This window comes from Salmo trutta, chromosome 34 (genome assembly GCF_901001165.1).
Source record: "Salmo trutta chromosome 34, fSalTru1.1, whole genome shotgun sequence".
Classification (NCBI taxonomy): Eukaryota; Metazoa; Chordata; class Actinopteri; order Salmoniformes; family Salmonidae; genus Salmo; species Salmo trutta.
The window spans coordinates 17208530-17230087 of NC_042990.1; the positions used below are offsets into that span (position 1 = coordinate 17208530).

The 21558-nt window shown below is 42.9% G+C and overlaps 2 protein-coding genes across 3 annotated transcripts; both read left to right on the forward strand.

Moving 5' to 3' along the window:
- The first annotated feature begins 437 nt into the window (after positions 1-437).
- LOC115173716 (activity-dependent neuroprotector homeobox protein 2) lies at positions 438-12760 on the forward strand. 2 transcript variants are annotated; one of them, XM_029732053.1, is made up of 4 exons: positions 438-703; positions 2170-2291; positions 2605-2709; positions 8657-12760. In XM_029732053.1, exons 2-4 carry the CDS (start codon positions 2184-2186, stop codon positions 11327-11329), a joined length of 2886 nt encoding a protein of 961 aa, XP_029587913.1. In that variant the 5' UTR covers positions 438-703; positions 2170-2183; the 3' UTR covers positions 11330-12760. The 2 variants fall into 2 exon arrangements, with proteins under 2 accessions (XP_029587913.1, XP_029587914.1); XM_029732054.1 differs by lacking the exon at positions 438-703 and adding an exon at positions 944-1157.
- Positions 12761-13416: 656 nt separating this feature from the next.
- LOC115173717 (thioredoxin-like protein 4A) lies at positions 13417-15901 on the forward strand. Its single transcript, XM_029732055.1, has 4 exons — positions 13417-13676; positions 13973-14154; positions 14278-14381; positions 14618-15901. The coding sequence occupies exons 2-4, from the start codon at positions 14002-14004 to the stop codon at positions 14787-14789; spliced, it is 429 nt and encodes a 142-aa protein (XP_029587915.1). The 5' UTR covers positions 13417-13676; positions 13973-14001; the 3' UTR covers positions 14790-15901.
- Positions 15902-21558: the final 5657 nt, after the last annotated feature.

Consider the following 21558-nt stretch of genomic DNA (forward strand, 5'->3'; position numbering starts at 1 on the left):
TTCATTCTAATAAATATAGCTATGTACTCACGTTCTTACAAAAACATTTTCTTCAAATAATGGACTGGAAGAGTCGTCTACCATTGGCTGATGAACAGTGGCATGATATGACGTCACCATACTCTCTTTGGCCCTCCCCTTTGCCTCAATTTCCGGACAGCCTATTGGTTGTTTTGAATTGTACCATGTGACTAGCTAGCTTTTTCCAGAGCCTTCATTTTGTCTGTAGCCACTCCCACATCTCTTCAGTGCTCTAATATAAATGTTTACTAGCCCAATTAACTAATCAATTAAGCGTGAAATGGAATTAAATCTCCACGAAACTTCAACTGTGTTTGGAACATTCCTCAATTTAGTCCACAGCTAACTTCAATCTCATTGGTCATCTTCCGTATATGCTAATTAGGACCCAAACGTCATGTCCTGAACACAGCGCCATTTTTTTTTTTTATACTTCAGGAGGAGGGTGAAACAGCATAATACATCAATTATTTCACTTTAATGTAAATCATTTTTTCCTGAATTAACTTTGGTGGCTGCATGTTGTCTGGAGAGGTAAGTCGCAGAGCATTGTCCAGGTGGATTGATTGCACACTTCCGTGACACCGAGACTGAAGCGCTTGCGGATTGGTGAAACTATCCAGATAGGGGGAAAAAAAGACGCGACAGCCATCCTTTTATAACCGGAGACGCCAAAGCAAAGGTAATTTTATGTCATGTGAGCATCCTCAACAGTTCATCACAAATCTACACCTATTGTAGCCATTGTCAACAGTTGCGCAGATCCGCTGTCACAAATCAGCCAACCAGGCATGTGTGTATGCAGTTCAACCAATGATTTATCATTGCGTTCAAGACAACTAGCTAGCATTTTAGCTAATGTGTCTTTATTCCCGCCAATGCGTACAATAAGATGGGTTTAGTTATATTTTTGTTCTCCGGTCCCCCGGCCGTTTTTGATTACTGTTAATGGCACAGACGTCCCATTCGAATGGTAGTTGCCCTTTCAACTTCCATGGTAGTTTCTGTGCCTACCTACATGGTGACCACGGGTAGCTGCGAATCAGGATTTAATTCCGGAGAGGGAGTCTGGAAAACGTCTAGCACATCCAGGGAAAGTACCAGGAACGCAAATGATCAACTCCCGACTCAGGGAGGCAAGTAACTGACGTTAGCCAGCTAGTGATGAAAATAGCAATACTGGACCTTTTGGAGTTCCTGTAATTGGAATGAGTACACATAAAATACTTGAATGAGGATCCATTACTGATTCTTAGAACTGATGTTTAGAGTAATTTTTTTTAGTGGTCAGAAATGTACATTTATGTTTCAAAAGTAACATTTGATTGCCAGTTGTGTATCCGTGTGACAATGTCCAAATTGGTTCACGCCAAAAAATGAAAGCAAAATAAGTTAAATAAAAAATAATTAAGTATGAGGGGGGTAACTTTATCGCGGTTTAGTGAAATTACTATGAATCTTACCAAAATGTAATAGCGAGAATACAAGGAATTTGTTTTTCAATTGAAATGCCAGATTATGATTACCGATTTTAAAGACAGAAGTAACTAAATAGTAACAATTATTTTCTTGTCTATTTGGGAATCATTCGACCTTTTTATATTAACATTTATTGTAACGTCACACCAGATGACACATTCAAGGCACCAATACATGACATTGGATATTCAATTGGATATAAACTAAACATTTAAGTTGGCCAGTTTAGACATTATTTTTTCACTTTTGTTTTGGCCATATGGCAGCTACCAAATTTGTCATGTTATCTTGCAGTGGGTTGTGTGTTTTGATTTGGAGAGCAGCTATATTAGCTAAAGGATGATGCTGGGTGAGTGTAACGTTATCTAGCTTAATGAATGCATTTACAATTCTTACAATTATGTCACTAGGTTATATGGGCCATAAACACATGAATCCATAGGCTACATTCATGGGTAGTGTATTTTCATTTAGGCCTATCCATGTTAACAATTTGAAATGGACCCAGGTTGTTATACTAACCATGTCCCCAGGCTTATTGTTATGGTACTTTTATGCACAGTTTATGATGAACTAATAGGCTAACAGATCTGGGATAACTGAGTTAATAAGTGTAAAGTGTACTGTAGGTTATATTACCTGGCCTAACAAGATGCCTCTCTCTTTTAGGAAGCTGAGGAGCAATGTATCAAGTCCCTGTTGGAAACTTGGAAAACATCAGAAAAACAAGGAGAAAAGTTAAACATATTTTGAGTGACTTTGGACTGGAGAATTGTGAAGTCCTTCTGGAAGTATGTATTTGTTGTGCAATTTTTATGTTTAAAACTATCAGATCCGTGTAGCAACTATTGTTTGGCGGCTAGATTAATGCCTAATTATTGCCATTTTACCCATTGTTTAGAGTCATGATTGTACTTTTCCCACAACTTTTAAAGATTCTGTGTCCCATATGGCACCTTGTTCCCTATGGGCTATATAGTAGTGTACTATAAAGGGGATAAGATGCCATTTGGGATGCACAACAGTGAACGATCAGAGATCATTGATCAGTGTTGTTTTCTTCCTGTGATACTTAGCTGTATGTTGTCTGTCACCATCTTCCAGGAGCTGCAGAAGGAGAAGGAGAAAAACGCTGATTCTGATGAGGTGTTTCAGGAGACCGAGTGGGTGGACCTCAGTGAGCCCTTTCCAGGCAAGAGAAAGAAAAAGGTAAAATAGCACCTGGAAAGATTAGCTAGTCTGGGGATGTCAACAAACCAAGCAAGTGTTTTAAATTGAAACAGAATAGTTTATAGTTCAACTGATTGATTAACCTTTCTGGGAAGGGGTTCCGCTAGCGGAACACCTGGCCTACAGCCAGTGAAATTGCAGGGCACCACATTTAACCTGTCTGGGCTAGGGGGCAGTATTTTCACGGGCTGGATAAAAAACGTACCCGATTTTAAACTGGTTACTACTCTTGCCCAGAAATGAGAATATGGTGTCTGTGAGTATAACAGAACTCATATGGCAGGCAAAAACCAGAGAAAATTCCAAGCAGGAAGTGGCCTGTCTGAGAATTTGTAGTTCTTCTTTTGATTCTCTAGCGAAACTACAGTATCTGTGGGGTTACGTTGCACTTTCTAAGGCTTCCATTGGCTCTCTAAAGCCTTCAGAAAGCGGATTGAGGCGTCTCCCGTCTCTGGGCAGAGTGTAGTAGCTCAGTTTCTCAGTGGTCTGCCTGGTGACAAAGAGATTGGATATACGCGAGCACGCTGTTTTTTGTTTTCCTCTTTGAATGAATACACTATTGTCCGGTTGGAATATTATCGCTATTTTACGAGAAAAATACCATAAAAATTGATTTTAAACAGCGTTTGACATGCTTCTAAGTACGGTAATGGAACATTTAGATTTTTTTTGTCTCGAAATGCGCTTGCGCGTTACCCTTTGGATAGTGACTTGAACGCACGAACAAAACGGAGGTATTTGGACATAACTATGGATTATTTGGAGCAAAAACATAATTTCATGTGGAAGTAGCAGTCCTGGGAGTGCATTCTGACGAAGATCAGCAAAGGTAATACAATATCTCTAATACTAATTCTGAGTTTAGTGTGCACCGAACTTGGCAGGTGTCAAAATAGCTAGCCATGATGGCTGAGCTATGTACTCAGAGTATTGAAAAATGTGCTTTCGCCGAAAAGCTATTTTAAAATCTGACATAGCGATTGCATAAACGGGTTGTGTATCCCGTTTATGAATCTGATTATGTATTTTGTCAACGTTTTATGATGAGTAATTTAGTAAATTCACTGGAGGTTTTTGGTGGGAATGCACGTTCTGAACATCACACGCCAATGTAAAAAGCTGTTTTTGGATATAAATATGAACTTGATTTAACAAAACATACATGTATTGTATAACAATGTCCTAGGAGTGTCATCTGATGAAGATCATCAAAGGTTAGTGCTTCATTTAGCTGTGTTTTGGGTTTTTGTGACACATATGCTTGCTTGGAAAATGGCTGTGATTATTTTGCTTTCGCTGTAAAGCCTTTTTGAAATTGGACAATGTGGTTAGATTAACGAGTATTTTCTTTAAAATGGTGTAAAATAGTCCTATGTTTGAAGTTGAAATTATTGCATTTTTGAGGTTTTTGTATTTCGCGCCACGCTGTTCCACTGGCTGTTGAATAGAGTGGGACGGTCACGTCCCACCTAGCCCATAGAAGTTAAACAACAGAAATCTCATAATTAAAATTTCTAAAACATACAAGTATTATACACTATTTTAAAGAAACTTCTTGTTAATCCAGCCGCTGTGTCCGATTTCAAAAAGGCGAAACAATGAAAGCACACCATGCGATTACGTTAGGTCAGCGCCTAGCCACAAAAAAACCATACAGCCATTTTCCAAAGAAGGAGAGGTGTCACAAAAGTCAGAAATAGTGTTAAAATGAATCACTAACCTTTGATCTTCATCTGGTGGCACTCCCAGTACTCCATGTTAGACAAATGTTTGTTTTGTTCGATAAAGTTAATCTTTATGTCCAAATACCTAATTTGAATTTGGCGTGTTATGTTCAGAAATGCATTGTCTCAAACAAACATCTGGTGAAAATGCAGAGCCACAACAAATTACAGAAATACTCATCATAAACATTGATATGAGATACAAGTGTTACACATACGATTAAAGATACACTTCTTGTTAATCCAGCCGCTGTGTCCAATTTCCAAAAGGCTTTACGGTGAAAGCACACCATGCGATTTGTGTTAGGTCAGCGCCTAGCCACAAAAACCATACAGCCATTTTCCAACCAAGGAGAGGTCACAAAAGTCAGAAATAGCATTAAAATGATTCACTTACCTTTGATCTTAATCTAATGGCACTCCCAGGTCTCCATGTTAGACAAATGTTCGATAAAGTTCATCTTTATGTCCAAATACCTCCTTTTTGTTCGCATTTAGTCCAGTAATCCAAATGCACAATGTCTAAACGAAAAGTCAAAGTTTCATTTGAGTTCGTAGAAACATGTCAAATGATGTTTCTAATCAATCCTTAGGGTGTTTTTATCATAAATATTCAATAATGTTTCAACCGGACAATACTGTTTTCATTAGAAAGGAAAGGGAACAGAGCTCGTACTCACGCGCGTGACTAAACTAAAGGCTTTCACCTGGGCCATCTGCTTAGTGCTCTTATTCGCTCCCCTTTCACAATAGAAGCCTGACACAACTTCTAGAGACTGTTGACATCTAGTGGAAGCCCTAGGAAGTGCAATCTGACCCCACAGACACTGGATATTCGATAGGCATTCACTTGAAAACTACAAGCCTCAGAATTCCCACTTCCTGGTTGGATTTTTCTCAGGTTTTCGCCTGCCAAATGAGTTCTGTTTATACTCACAGACATTATTTTAACCTGTCTGGGCTAGGGGGCAGTATTTTCACGGCCGGATGAAAAACGTACCCAATTTAAACAGGTTACTACTCTGGCCCAGAAACTAGAATATGCATATTATTAGTAGATTTGGATAGAAAACACTCTGAAGTTTCTAAAACGGTTTGAATGGTGTCTGTGAGTATAACAGAACTCATATGGCATTCAAAAACCTGAGAAAAAGTCAACCAGGAAGTGGAGGATCTGAGAATTGTAGTTCTTTCTAGTCCCTTTCGAAACTACAGTATCTGTGGGGTTACGTTGCACTTCCTAAGGCTTCCATTGGCTGTCAAAAGCCTTCAGAAAGTGGTTTGAGCATTCTTCTGTCACTGGGCAGATAATAGGAGCTCAGTTTCTGAGTGGACTGCCTGGCAACAAAGGGATTGGATATGCTCGATCCCACGAGCGCGCCCCTCCTTCTTTTTTTCCTTGAATGAATACGCTATTGTCCGGTTGGAATATTATTGCAATTTTACGTTAAAAATACCATAAAGATTGATTTTAAACAGCATTTGACATGCTTCTAACTACAGTAATGGAACATTTTCACTTTTCGTCTCTGGTACCACGCTCGCGCGTTATGCCTTTGGATAGTGCTCTGAACGCACGAACAAAACGGAGGTATTTGGACATAAATATGGAGTATTTAGAACAAAAACAACATTTCTTGTGGAAGTAGCAGTCCTGGGAGGGCATTCTGACAAAGATCAGCAAAGGTAAGAGAATATTTCTAATACTAATTCTGAGTTTAGGTTGCCCCGAACTTGGCGGGTGTCTGTATAGCTCTCTGTGATGGCTGAGCTATGTACTCAGAATGTTGAAAAATGTGCTTTCTCCGTAAAGCTATTTTAAAATCTGACACAGCGGTTGCATAAAGGAGTAGTCTATCTATAATTCTTTAACCTCTCTAGGGTCGGCGGGACGAAATCGTCCCACCTACTCAACAGCCAGTTGAATCTCGTGGCGCGTTATTCAAATACCTTAGAAATGCTATTACTTCAATTTCTCAAACATATGACTATTTTACACCATAAAGACAAGACTCTCGTTAATCTAACCACACTGTCCGATTTCAAAAAGACTTTACAACGAAAGCAAAACATTAGATTATGTCAGCAGAGTACCCAGACAGAAATAATCAGACACCCATTTTTCAAGCTAGCATATAATGTCACATAAACCCAAACCACAGCTAAATGCAGCACTAACCTTTGATCTTCATCAGATGACAACCCTAGGACATTATGTCATACAATACATGCATGTTTTGTTCAATCAAGTTCATATTTATATCAAAAACCAGCTTTTTACATTAGCATGTGACGTTCAGAACTAGCATACCCCCCGCAAACTTCCGGTGAATTTACTAAATTACTCACGATAAACGTTCACAAAAAACACAATAATTATTTTAAGATTTATAGATACAGAACTCCTCTATGCACTCGCTATGTCCGATTTTAAAATAGCTTTTCGGTGAAAGCACATTTTGCAATATTCTGAGTAGATAGCCCGGCATCACAGGGCTAGCTATTTACACACCCACCAAGTTTAGCACTCACCAAAGTCAAATTTACTATAAGAAAAATGTTATTACCTTTGCTGTTCTTCGTCAGAATGCACTCCCAGGACTTCTACTTCAATAACAAATGTTGGTTTGGTTCAAAATAATCCATAGTTATGTTCAAATATCCTCTGTTTTGTTTGTGCGTTCAAGACACTATCCGAATGGTAAAGAAGGGTGATGCGCACAACGCATTTCGTGACAAAACATTTCTAAATATTCCATTACCGTACTTCGAAGCATGTCAACCGCTGTTTAAAATCAATTTTTATGCCATTTTTCTCGTAAAAAAGCAATAATATTCCGACCGGGAAAGCGTGTTTAGGTTCAAAGAGAGAAAATAAAAACATGGGATCCCCTCGTGCACGAGCCTCAGTCTGATGGCCCTTTGATCGACCACCATCCAAACGCGCTAAAGTTTTTCAGCCAGCGGCTGGAATTACATCATTCAGCTTTTTCCCGGGTTCTGAGAGCCTATGGGAGCCGTAGGAAGTGTCACGTTACAGCAAAGATCCTAAATTTTCTTTAAACAGAGCCAAGAAGCCCAAGGAATGGTCAGAGAGGGTACTTCCTGTTTGGAATCTTCTCAGGTTTTTGCCTGCCATATGACTTCTGTTATACTCACAGACACCATTCAAACAGTTTTAGAAACTTTAGGGTGTTTTCTATCCAAAGCCAATAATTATATGCATATTCTAGTTTCTGGGCAGTAGTAATAACCAGATTAAATCGGGTACGTTTTTTTTATCCGGTCGTGTAAATACTGCCCCCTAGCCCTAACAGGTTAAATAATTGTTATATATTTTGTCAACGTTTTGGTGGGAATACATTTTCTGAACATCACGCGCCAATGTAAAATGCTGTTTCTCGATATAAATATGAACTTTATCGAACAAAACATACATGTATTGTGTAACATAATGTCCTAGGAGTGTCATCTGATGAAGATCGTCAAAGGTTAGTGCTTCATTTAGCTGTGTTTTGGGCGTTATTGACACATGTCCTTGCTTGGAAAATGGATGTGTGATTAGATGTGTGATTATTTTTGTCTATGTACTCTCCTAACATAATCTAATGTTTTGTATTCGCTGTAAAGCCTTTTTGAAATCGGACAATGTGGTTACATCAAGGAGAATTGTATCTTTAAAATGGTGTAAAATAGTTGTATGTTTGAGAAAGTTGAATTATGACATTTTGTTTTTGAATTTGCCGCTCTGATATTTCACTGGCTGTGTCCCGCAGGTGGGACGCTAGCATCCCACGTAGCCCATAGAAGTTAACAGTTTTGCAAACTTTAGAGTTTTCTATCCAAATCTACTAATTATATGCATATTCTAGCTTCTGGGCCTGAGTAACAGGCAGTTTACTCTGAGCACTCTTTTCATCCAAACTTCCCAATGCAGCCCCTATCCCTAAAGAGTTAAATGTGCCAATATTTCTGGGGTCTGTCAAAATGGATAGCCACGTGTGTTTAAAAAAAAAAAAAATGTTGATTCAGTTCTTACTGAATCATCTGAAATGGATGCCTATTCCCCAAATTCCCACCCTATCCCCATAGGGCTCTGACAAAAGTGGTGCACTATGTAGGGCACACCCTTTTCGGACAAAAAAAAACTAACAATCTTCTTTTGCTAATCACACTTGTTGTCTGTGCATTTACTTCCCCAGTGGCCATACCGCACGCGGCTGTTGTGCTGCACCCTCTGTAAGTACTCTACCCGGAACTGGTACTCCTACAAGAGTCATCTGCAGCGGAACCATGAGTATGAGAGGAAACTGTGTGTCCTGGCTCCCTGCCAGATCTGCTCCTTCGTCGCCCACCCCCGAGTCCTCAAGAAGCACCTCCTCCTCTTCCATGGCTCTCCGAACGTGGACCAAGATGCAGAGTCTCTGCATTCAACTACCAAGAAAGGGGACCGGTTTAAGTGTCGTAAGTGTCGATATGTGGACTCAAACCTGTTCTCAATGAAGAAGCACGTCATGCTGAACCACCTGGAGAAGCTGTGGCACCACTTCTCAGGACGGATACCAGACACTAAGTTCCCCCATACAGCCTCTAGGCAGTTCTGTAAGGTGTGTAAGATGGTCATCGAAAGCACGGAGCACATGCTGCACCACATCCTGTCCTCTCCCACTCACCAGTGGGCCTGCGCTCAGATAAGGACCTGGATCTTAGAGAACACTCAGTACGCCAAGCCTTCAAATTACCAAACACTGGCCCCTAAAAACCAGCTGCCACAGGTATCCAGTCCTGAGCAGCTGGCCGCGGCCAAACAGAGCTTCCTCCCCCCACAGGCTTCAACCCTGGTTCAGCTGGCCAGTGCTGAGGCTAAAGGCCTCCTCCAGCCTGGCGCTACTGTCAACCTGCAGAGTGCTATGCCACAGGGGGCCATCTCAGCCACCATGCCCATCGGCCAGACCATGGTCAGACTGCCCTCTGGCACCTCACTACCTGGTGCTCCTCACAACCAGGTGCCTTTCACCATAGGGGTCCAAGGTCAACAGCAGCCCCAGCAGGTCTTCCTGCCCCCGAGGGTGCAGATCAGCATTCCAGGGATGTCCCAGTCCCTCATGATGACTCAGCGCCTCCCCCTGAACCACGGGACCCCCCAGGGTACCATGCTCCAGAGCACCCCTCAGGGCACTATGCTGACCTCCCAGTCCCTCCTCAGCCACCTCATCCCCACTGGCAACAAGGTCAACGGCATGCCCACCTACACTTTCTCCACGCCGGTGGGCATGCCCGGCCAGACAAATAACGTCCAGCTGATCAGCAAGGCTCCTCAACCCATCAAACCAGCAGGTAACCCCGCTCTCAACGCCAAAGCCAAGAAGTGGATCACCTGTCCCATCTGTAATGAACTGCTCCCCTCCAATGTCTATGAGGCTCACCAACAGGCTGCCCATAAGGCCCAGCCCAGAACAGCCAAGCAGCAGGGCCTGGCTGCCCGTGCTCCCTTCCTCAGGAAGATGCCTGACAAGACAGTCAAGTGTTTGAAGTGTAAGATCCTCCTGTCTGAGAAGGGCCTCTTTGAACACCTGCTGCACGGGCTCAACTGTCTCTACTGTCCTGGGATGTTCTACTCCATCCAACAACTGGTTGAGCACACAAACGCACAACACAACCCCACACAGAAGGCCAACTGTGACTTCATGAGGCGGGAGTATAGACTGTACACAGACGACAGCGGTAACCTTCTGTTCCCCTACTTTGACATTAACACCACGGCCCCCAAAGAGATCCTAGGAGACGCAGAACTGAAACTAGCTCTGGTCACAAACTCCCTGGACCTGATCTTCCTCAAGATGCAGCCTGGTGGTAAACAGGAAGTGTGTCGGAACCCCAGTAAAACAACGCGGACCGACTGCCCCTTCTGTGAAGAGAAGTGTGTCACAGTGGAGAACTACCAGGCCCATCTGAGTGGGAAGCACTGCATCGCGCCCACCGTCCATGCCATCCTCAAGACCGCAGCGTTCAAATGCATCTACTGCAACGGCGTTTACACAGGCAAGACCACACAGAAAGCTATAGTCATCCATCTACAGCGGTGCCGCCGTGCACCCAGGACCCCTAAAGATGCAGACAGTCTCCAGTCCACCCCCACCAACGGACGCCAGCAGCAGGTCATGGCCTTTAACCAGATGATCCAGGTGCCAGGTCTGTACTCTGCCCAGCTCCCTCCCGTCCCCATGGCAGCGCAGGCCTCCGTCCCCGTCCACCAGCCCTCCGAGTCTCCTGCTGAGCTGCAGAGCAAGCTGAGGCTAGAGGCGGCCTTCAGGGAGGCCATGGAGGCCAACAAGAAGGAGAGGGATGCGCGGACAGCCTTCCGTAAGCAGCGAGAGAAGGAGAAACGAGAGCAGGCACCCCTGACAGACCCCTCTATTCAGCTAGCACTGGACCCCAGTGGGATGGAGAAACGCCCCTCTGAGGAGCGGAAAGACTTCCTCACCAGATACTTTCACACTAAGCCGTATCCCACAAAGAAGGAGTCTGAGGAGCTCTCCAAGAGACTGTGGTTGACCCGGACTGAGGTGTCCACCCTGTTTGGAATGAAGCGCACCAAGTGCATGAAGGCCATTCAGAAGAACAGCCCTACCATCTTCTTGGGCTTCAACATGACTGAGCTGAAGAAACTTAAGCACGACCTCCTCATCCCAGACGTGGAACCTGCAGAAACTGAGAAGATGGCTGACCTGGAAGTGGAACCAGAACAGGCAGGTTCCTCAGAAGGGGAACCAGCTGAACCAGAAAGGTCTCTTCCAGAAGAAGATCCTTTAGAACCACATCAGAAGGATGTTCCAGAGATGGATCCTTTAGAACCAGAGGCGATGGCTGTCTGAGTTGTCACTTCAGAGTACATGTACAGTGTATATAGATCCCTTTACCTGGCTGACTGCAGCAGATTGCAGTGCCCTGAAATGTATACTTTTATATTGATGTTGATCTGCCTGCTAGTGTTGTCCAGATTAAATGTCAACTTAATTTTAGGTGTTTACTTATTATTCTCCTTTTCGTAGAACTGTAATTCAAATGTTGACATTCTCACAGGCTACATGTTAGAACAAACCTCTGTATTAGTGTAAAAAATATAAAGCCAGGATTTTATTAGTTCAACGAAGGGTATTGATTCTGAGTGACACTCCGTTTTCAGGGGTTTGTTGCGAGAGCTGTGTTACATACAACCAAGGCATGGTTAAATCCACCATTTCTTTCTAGGGGCATCTTTTAGAGATGTTTTTCAGCCCATTGACCATGATTCAGTTTGAAAGATATTTTACTTGCTGCTTGTTTTGAAATACAGTCTTAACTGTTAAAGCTATACCTGTATTTAGTATTATGGAATACTCATACTATACAAACTGGGATAATTGATTAGACTTTTTAAGCAACTAAACTATTAACTCTCCTGTTCAAAATATAATGAACAGTATGTGTAAATGTTTATCAGAATACCTTTTTTCTGTTAGTGATGTCATTTTGTATGATAGTTACTGGCCATCGTTCTCAATAGAAACTCAAATCTATTATGTGGTTATGAGTCCATTGACTAGATGAGACTGAGTATAATCATAACTGTAAGATTCTGTCTAGCTTTTTTCTTTTCAGAATGTGTATCAACAGGTATGCTATTCTTCCCTTTCTTGAAACTACGTCATGAGTTACGTATGAGTTTGCTCAGATACTGAATTTTTCCATAGCCTCCATCACTTTCAACTTTGCTTTCCTCACCCTTGTTAATTTGCTGTTTTGTTTTGTCCACTCATTTTGTTGAATGTTATTTTTGGAAAACAGAATACCTCACCTGGTGTTTTTACCATTATTTTCACATGTTAATTAATCTATGGCAAGGATGTCAAACTCATTCCATGGAGGGCCTAGACTAGAGTCTGCTGGGTTTTTTGGGGGGGGGGGTTCCATTTAGGACCTAGACAACCAAGTGAGGTGAGTTCCTTACTAATTAGTGACCTTAATTCATCAATCAAGTACAAGGGGGAGCGAAAACGTGCATACACTCGGCCCTCCTTGGAAGAAGTTTGACTAATGTGCTATGATTTTGTTCTTTTTTTGTCTTTGTTTCTACTTCTTCCTGTCTCATTTGCAATTGATTGTTAGGTGTATGTACTGTATACCTGTTGGGTTTTCTATGGTTTCAGTCCTTGAGAAGCAAAACATGTATTTAGTCTTGAAGGTTTGAACCTGCTGATGCATTGTGGCAGAATTGTGCAGAATAAAAACTTTTTCCAATAAATATGGATTTTACTCCTGCAACTTATTTCTCATGAATGGCTGTCCATTTGATAAAGTTTGTCTCTATCCAAAGTGGGATATTGTAAAATCAAATAATGGCTAGCTTTTATTTCTCTGTGTAGCCATTAATTGTCTGACAAGTACCATGGATAACTTCACCAAGATACACCACAGCCCGTCGTTTCAAATGGGAACAAACGAGTCATAGTGGGCAGAACAAGCACGAGCTAGTGAGATCCTATTGGCGCGTTCTAGCATATATTTTCGTTCAGAGTAGCTGAAGTGCGCGTGTGCAATATCTCAATTCGCCTTTGCGCTCCTAAATAACGCAACAACTTTGGCAAAGAGTAAAGTCTACAAAACATAGTCCAATCTGTTCGTAACAGATTGCAGTTTCGGGAACAAACTGTATTGAGATCAAATGTTGATTTGATGAGAAAATGTGCAGAAAAACGGCCAAAATCCGTGTTGGTCCATCCTCTCCCACTGTCGGACACCATATTTAGTAGGGAGTGGAAACGCCAAGCGGATGCTTCACATTTATACATCCGGTGAAATATCTGTATCATTGTTCTATGCATGTACTGACTCGTCTGGTATGCGCCGTGCATTCATATTGTCGTTTATTAGTGACGTAATCAACAGGATTTCCACTATAGTTACAAAGTCAACATTTTCTATATCGTAAAAATCCCTGGAAAAAAGAAAGTCGCTTTTGGTCTTAATTTAAGGTTAGGCTTAGCAGTGTGGTTAAGGTGACGGTTAAAATCAAACGTTAAAATAAATTGTAGAAATAGGCGGGGTTTATGACTTTGTGGCTGTTATAACTATACGACCAAAATAGAAGCCACTTTCTTTTTTTTGTTCGTCTTTTCACTGACAGACCCAGGCTACCGGTTTGTTTCAATTCACGCTTTGGGGCTTGAATAATTTCATACGGTAAGCGTGTTTTTGAAACCTTAATACTTCTATATTTTCAATGCTGTAATTTTACTTGAGTTCTTTCAACTTTGACTTTCTGGAAATTTCCATGCCAGTGCTAGCTAACGTTATCTAGCTAGGCTTCCAACAGTGGCAATTGTGCTTTCTCGCTTTTAGCCTCAGTTATCTAATTTTTATCTAATGAAACGGGTGTTCCGCTGTTAAATATAGTTAGTAACAACATTTTGATATTTCTCCGAAAAACTACGTCGTTTTAACGTTAAACGTGTTACTTTCCAACATGCCTCTCCCAGGAGATACGTGCTAACACTGCAGCAGCAAGATGTCGTACATGCTACCGCATCTCCACAACGGCTGGCAGGTCGACCAAGCCATTCTATCCGAGGAGGACAGAGCCCTGGTTATTAGGTTTGGACACGATTGGGACCCAACATGTATGAAAATGGACGAGGTGTTGTACAGCATAGCTGAAAAGGTAAAATATATGTTATTGTACCAAAGTTGATGTTTGCATTTCACATTTTTGAAATGCATTTTTTCAACGTTTCATTGAACGTTGCTATTTTTACAGTACAAACATCACTATTCCTCCCTACAGGTGAAAAACTTTGCAGTCATCTATTTGGTGGACATCACAGAGGTGCCGGACTTCAACAAGATGTACGAGTTGTATGACCCTTGCACTGTCATGTTCTTCTTCAGGTGAGTTTCAAGTTATCGTGTCCGCCTTCACTTCAGAGCCCTGCAACCAATCTCTAGTTATGACTTGCTAAATTAATGCAAATGTTAAACAAAAATGGGTGTTGTGAACACAGGCCATATAGGCAAGTTGTGTAAAGCAAAGGTATGCTCAGCTTTAACAGTCCCACGCTGCTGTTTTAGTCTTGCATGACTGTGAAACTAAAATATTCCTTCTCTCGACTTCTGCGCTGTTCCAGGAACAAGCACATAATGATAGATCTTGGGACAGGTAACAACAACAAGATCAACTGGACCATGGAGGACAAGCAGGAGATGATTGACATTGTTGAGACCGTTTACCGAGGGGCGAGAAAGGGACGAGGTCTGGTCGTATCTCCGAAGGACTACTCCACAAAATACAGATACTGATTGGTCCTTCGCATTGCTTTGTGTGATGCCCAATGGGAGCAAATCTGTCTTTTCAATATTATACTTTCTGAACAGCTGGACTACAGACAGGCTCTCTTTATGTTACAGACAAGTCACCTTTTTTCCATCGCAGTTATTAAAACCATTTGTTATTTTTGTATTTAATGTCGTGTTCATATTTGATACTGCCATTTAGCTATCACTTCACAGCCTGTATTCTCAGACTCAGATTAAGGCTAGTCCTCGATTAATATATATATTTTTTTTTAATCATTCACATTTAATCTCAATTGAAAGTGTTTCACTTCAGGGTGGCTTAATCTGGAAAATTAGCACATATGTTTAATCTGTGGTGTATATGTGATTTGGGTAGTGATGTGCCTGGCTGCGTCGCACTCCCTTCCTCAGGAAGATGACTGTCAAATGTGTTGTAAGATCCTCCTGTCTGAGAAGGGCCTCTTCGAAAACCTGCTGCATGGGCTCAACTTGTCTCTACTGTGCTGGGATGTTCTACGCCACCCAACAACTGATTGAACACACAAGACAACCACACACAGAAGGCCAACTGTGACTTTGTGAGGTTGGAGTATAGACTCTAAACAGATGACAGCAGTAACCTTCTGTTCCCCAACTTTGACATCAACACCACGGCCCCCAAAGACATCCTAGGAGACGCAGAGCTGAAACTGGCAGTGGTTACCAACTCCCTGGACCTGATCTTCCTCAAGATGCAGCCTGGTGGTAAACAGGAAGTGTGTTTGAACTCCAGTAAAATGACTGCTCCTTCAGTGAAGAGAAGTGTGTCACAGTGGAGAGCTACCAGGCCCATCTGAGTGGGAAGCACTGCATCCTTTCCACGCCATCCTCAAGACCACAACATTTAAATGTATTTACTGCAACGGCATCTACACAGGCAAGACCACGCAGAGAGTGGCTACTCTATATGAACGCAGCTGCCACTTCATTAAAGCTGTTGGATGAACTATCGGGGCAGCAGGTTTAGTACTCATCTTAGCATTCTCTACCAGAATGTATTTTTTGCCCACCTTTGATATCATGTACGTCGATACATTGCTGTGTTTTCATTTATAAAGCCCTTTTCCAAAAACTCACCCTGTACCAAACGTCATTACTGACCTTAAGACATTTACGACACCCGGTCTCGGCAAAGGCTAACTGGAAATTCCTTCTGTGTACTGAGTTAGGTAAATATGTGTGTTGGGGTGCAAGTATGTATGGGTAGAGTCCAATGTGTGTGCGTAGACTGCAAAAAAGGGTCAATGCAGGTAGCACGGTTAGCCATTTATATTTAGCATTAAAGTTTAGCAGTCTTAAGGCTTAGGGCAGTGACACTCCGGGCAGAGCAAAATTCTGTTGGTGGTACAGTAATCGGAAAAGGTTGGGTAGAACTGCTTAGGGGAAGCTGTTCAGGGTCCTGTTGGTTCCAGACATAGAGAACAGTCTATGGCTTGGGTGGCTGGAGTCTTTGACCATTTTTGGGGCCTTCTTCTGACACCACCTGGTATAGTTGTCCTGGATGACAGGGAGCTCGGCCCCAGTAATGTACTGGACCATACTTGGCACTGTAGTGCCTTGCAGTCGGGTGCCGTACCAAGTGGGGAAGCAGCCAGTCAAAATGGTGCAACTGTTCAACTTTTTGAGGATCTGAGGGCACATGCCAGGTCTGACCTGCTCCCTATAGGCTGCCTCATCGTCGGTGATCAGGCCTACTACCGTCGTGTCGTCAGCAAACTTGGCGTTGAAGTTGTGCATGGGTGAATAGGGAGTACAGGAGGGGACTAAGCACACACCCCTGAAGTCTCCCCATGTTTTATAAAATTAAGGTTAAATTAAAAAATAAATGGTAATCCATTTACAGCGCTGCAGAGCAAGATGAGGCTTGAGGTGGCCTTTAATGAGGCCGTGGAGGCTAACAAGAAAGAGTGGGAGGCCCGGGCAGCCTTCCATAAGCAATGAGAGCAGGCAGCTCTAGCACAGGCCTAAACTGCTGCCCAGTCTGAGATTTAGCTAGACCCCTCTATTCAGCTGCCATTGGACCCCAGTGGGATGGAGAAACGCCCCTCTGAGGAGTGTAACAATTTGCCTGGGCTGCATACATTAAAAGGTAATAGAACGTTCAAGTGAACGGAAATGGTGCTGTACTGAATGGACAGTTGAAAAACGTGGAAGGGTTGGGTTGTGGGTTCAAAATGCACAGCTGCGCTTTAAATACGTCATTCATTGCTTGAAGCCATACCAAGGCACACACACCCAACGGAGCAAACTTATCTCGAAGTCTGTTCAAGAACGTACAAGAACATTTTGGGAAAACGTGTTGGTCAGTACAAACTGTTCCGAAACGTAGCAAACGTTCAAGCGAACTGAACGCACCCCTGGCTATCCAAACTTCTTGCTACTCCACGCCCAAGGACGTTCATTTTTTTTCTCCGCAATGAGTCTGGATCTGAGTGCCTCCTCGACGATTTCTAGAACACATTCTAGCCGTTCCGTTTGGTCCCAGAAACCGATGACCTTGTTTTGTACAAACACTCCTCATTTTGATGTCACTTCAACAAAGTGGCAGTCTAGATTGAAAGTATTAGATTAGATTTTTATTTAGTCACAAGCACAGGGTCACAGATGTAGTTGCAGTGTACATTGAAATTCTTAAGCTCCGGAATCCAGAAGTGCAAGTGTGAATGAAACAATGAAAACGTAATATACTGCTCAAAAAAATGAAGGGAACACTTAAACAACACATCCTAGATCTGAATGAAAGAAATAATCTTTTTAAATACTTTTTTCTTTACATAGTTGAATGTGCTGACAACAAAATCACACAAAAATAATCAATGGAAATCCAATTTTCAAGCCATGGAGGTCTGGATTGGGAGTCACACTCAAAATTAAAGTGGAAAACCACACTACAGGCTGATCGAACTTTGATGTAATGTCCTTAAAACAAATCAAAATGAGGCTCAGTAGTGTGTGTGGCCTCCACGTGCCTGTATGACCTCCCTACAACGCCTGGGCATGCTCCTGATGAGGTGGCGGATGGTCTCCTGAGGAATCTCCTCCCAGATCTGGACTAAAGCAACTCCTGGACAGTCTGGTGCAACGTGGCGTTGGTGGATGGAGCGAGACATGATGTCCCAGATGTGCTCAATTGGATCCAGGTCTGGGGAACGGGCGGGCCAGTCCATAGCATCAATGCCTTCCTCTTGCAGGAACTGCTGACACACTCCAGCCACATGAGGCCTAGCATTGTCTTGCATTAGGAGGAACCCAGGGCCAACCGCACCAGCATATGGTCTCACAAGGGGTCTGAGGATCTCCTCTCGGTACCTAATGGCAGTCAGGCTACCTCTGGCAAGCACATGGAGGGCTGTGCGGCCCCCCAAAGAAATGCCACCCCACACCATGACTGAACCACCCCCAAACCGGTCATGCTGGAGGATGTTGCAGGCAGCAGAACGTTGTCTACGGCGTCTCCAGACTCTGTCACGTCTGTCACGTGCTCAGTGTGAACCTGCTTTCATCTGTGAAGAGCACAGGGCGCCAGTGGCGAATTTGCCAATCTTGGTGTTCTCTGGCAAATGCCAAACGTCCTGCACGGTGTTGGGCTGTAAGCACAACCCCCACCTGTGGACGTCGGGCCCTCATACCACCCTCATGGAGTCTGTTTCTGACCGTTTGAGCAGACACATGCACATTTGTGGCCTGCTGGAGGTCATTTTGCAGGGCTCTGGCTCTGGCTCCTCCTGCTCCTCCTTGCACAAAGGCGGAGGTAGCGGTCCTGCTGCTGGTTTGTTGCCCTCCTACGGCCTCCTCCACGTCTCCTGATGTACTGGCCTGTCTCCTGGTAGCGCCTCCATGCTCTGGACACTACGCTGACAGACACAGCAAACCTTCTTGCCACAGCTCGCATTGATGTGCCATCCTGGATGAGCTGCACTACCTGAGCCACTTGTGTGGGTTGTAGACTCTGTCTCATGCTACCACTAGAGTGAAAGCACCGCCAGCATTCAAAAGTGACCAAAACATCAGCCAGGAAGCATAGGAACTGAGAAGTGGTCTGTGGTCCCCACCTGCAGAACCACTCCTTTATTGGGGGTGTCTTGCTAATTGCCTATAATTTCCACCTGTTGTCTATTCCATTTGCACAACAGCATGTGAAATTTATTGTCAATCAGTGTTGCTTCCTAAGTGGACAGTTTGATTTCACAGAAGTGTGATTGACTTGGAGTTACATTGTGTTGTTTAAGTGTTCCCTTGATTTTTTTGAGCAGTGTATATTCAGCATGCTAAATTTCCATTGACGTGGTGGCATGGCAGATGTCTGTTCAGCTGGTTTCTCAAATGATTGCCTCGCCTGGTTTACCAACTACTCTGATAGAGTTCAGTGTGTCAAATACGCAGACGCCACCATTCTGTATACTTCTGGCCCCTCTTTGGACACTGTGTTAACTAACCTCCAGACGAGCTTCAATGCCATACAACTCTCCTTCCATGGCCTCCAACTGCTCTTAAATGCAAGTAAAACTAAATGCATGCTATTCAATCGATCACTGCCCGCCCGTCCAGCATCACTACTCTGGACGGCTCTGACTTAGAATATGTGGACAACTACAAATACCTAGGTGTCTGGTTAGACTAAACTCTCCTTCCAAACTCACATTAAGCATCTCCAATCCAAAATTAAATCTAGAATCGGCTTCCTATATCGCAACAAAGCATCCTTCACTCATGCGGCCAAACATACCCTCGTAAAACTGACCATCCTACCGATCCTCGACTTTGGCGATGTGATCTATAAAATAGCCTCCAACACTCTACTCAACAAATTTGATGCAGTCTATCACAGTGCCATCCGTTTTGTCACGAAAGCCCCATACACTACCCACCACTGCGACCTGTACGCTCTCGTTGGTTGGCCCTCGCTTCATACTTGTCGCCAAACCCACTGGCTACAGGTTATCTACAAGTCTCTGCTAGGTAAAGCCCCGCCTTATCTCAGCTCACTGGTCACCATAGCAGCACCCACTCGTAGCACGCGCTCCAGCAGGTATATCTCACTGGTCACCCCCAAAGCCAATTCCTCCTTTGGTCGCCTTTCCTTCCAGTTCTCTGCTGCCAATGACTGGAACGAACTGCAAAAATCACTTAAGCTGGAGACTCATATCTCCCTAACTAGCTTTAAGCATCAGCTGTCAGAGCAGCTCACAGATCACTGCACCTGTACATAGCCCATCTGTAAACAGCCCATCTATCTACCTCATCCCCATACTGTATTTATTTATTTATCTTTCTCCTTTGCACCCAAGTATCTCTACTTGCACATTCATCTTCTGCACATCTACTATTCCAGTGTTTAATTGCTATATTGTAATTACTTCACCACCATGGCCTATTTATTGCCTTAACTCCCTTATCTTACCTCATTTGCACTCATTGTATATAGACTTTTTGTTTTCTTTTGTTCTACTGTATTATTGACTGTATGTTTTGTTTATTCCATGTGTAACTCTGTGTTGTTGTATGTGTCGAATTGCTATGCTTTTTCTTGGCCAGGTCGCAGTTGCAAATGAGAACTTTTTCTCAACTAGCCAACCTGGTTAAATAAAGGTGAAATAAAATATATATATTCTTAAATGTCCATTGTTCCCAATAGTAACTTAATCTATTAGGTGGTTATATGGGTCCATCGACCAGATGGGACTGACTGTATGAATTACTGTAACTGACCTTGTACTGTAATTACTGATTGGTCAGCTAACTTATTTACAGAATGTGCATCAACAGCTATTCTTCCCTCTATTGAAACTATGTAATGGATTACATAGTTCACTCAGATACTGATTTGTGCCATAACCTCCAAGTTCACCTTTGTTTTCCTCACCATTGTTGTGTTTTATGTTTCTTTATTTGTTTGCTTCTTTGTTTTTGTCTACTGAGTTTGTTCTATGTTATTATTTGGGGAAAACAGAACAACCTCTAATGTTGTTTTTACCATTATTTTAATATGTTCATTCCTCACTTCTACTTCTTGTGTCACTTTTTTTTCTTTTTTTATTTCACCTTTATTTAACCAGGTAGGCAAGTTGAGAACAAGTTCTCATTTACAATTGCGACCTGGCCAAGATAAAGCAAAGCAGTTCGACAACATACAAAAACATAGAGTTACACATGGAGTAAAACAAACATACAATCAATAATACAGTAGAAAAATAAGTCTATATACAATGTGAGCAAATGAGGTGAGATAAGGGAGGTAAAGGCAAAAAAGGCCATGGTGGCAAAGTAAATACAATATAGCAAGTAAAACACTGGAATGGTAGATTTGCAGTGGAAGAAAGTGCAAAGTAGAAATAGAAATAATGGGGTGCAAAGGAGCAAAATAAATAAATACAGTAGGGGAAGAGGTAGTTGTATGGGCTAAATTATAGATGGGCTATGTACAGGTGCAGTGATCTGTAAGCTGCTCTGACAGCTGATGCTTAAAGTTAGTGAGGGAGATATGAGTCTCCAGCTTCAGTGATTTTTGCAATTCGTTCCAGGACCCATTTACGGATGCAGGCAATCCTGGTTGAAGATCCTGGTTGAAGACAGCAGAGGTGTATTTAGAGGGCAGGTTGGTCAGGATGATATCTATGAGGGTGCCCGTGTTTACAGATTTAGGGTTGTACCTGGTAGGTTCCATGATAATTTGTGTGAGATTGAGGGCATCTGGCTTAGATTGTAGGACGGGCGGGGTGTTAAGCATATCCCA

Bases quoted from the DNA above. Each gene is read 5' to 3' on its own strand.
- LOC115173717 (XM_029732055.1), top strand. From the start codon at position 14,002: ATGTCGTACATGCTACCGCATCTCCACAACGGCTGGCAGGTCGACCAA. The intron at 14,155-14,277 runs GTAAAATATATG...TCCTCCCTACAG, and splicing joins TGTACAGCATAGCTGAAAAG to GTGAAAAACTTTGCAGTCAT. The intron at 14,382-14,617 runs GTGAGTTTCAAG...GCGCTGTTCCAG, and splicing joins ACTGTCATGTTCTTCTTCAG to GAACAAGCACATAATGATAG.
- LOC115173716 (XM_029732053.1), top strand. From the start codon at position 2,184: ATGTATCAAGTCCCTGTTGGAAACTTGGAAAACATCAGAAAAACAAGG. The intron at 2,292-2,604 runs GTATGTATTTGT...ACCATCTTCCAG, and splicing joins ATTGTGAAGTCCTTCTGGAA to GAGCTGCAGAAGGAGAAGGA. The intron at 2,710-8,656 runs GTAAAATAGCAC...TTACTTCCCCAG, and splicing joins CAGGCAAGAGAAAGAAAAAG to TGGCCATACCGCACGCGGCT.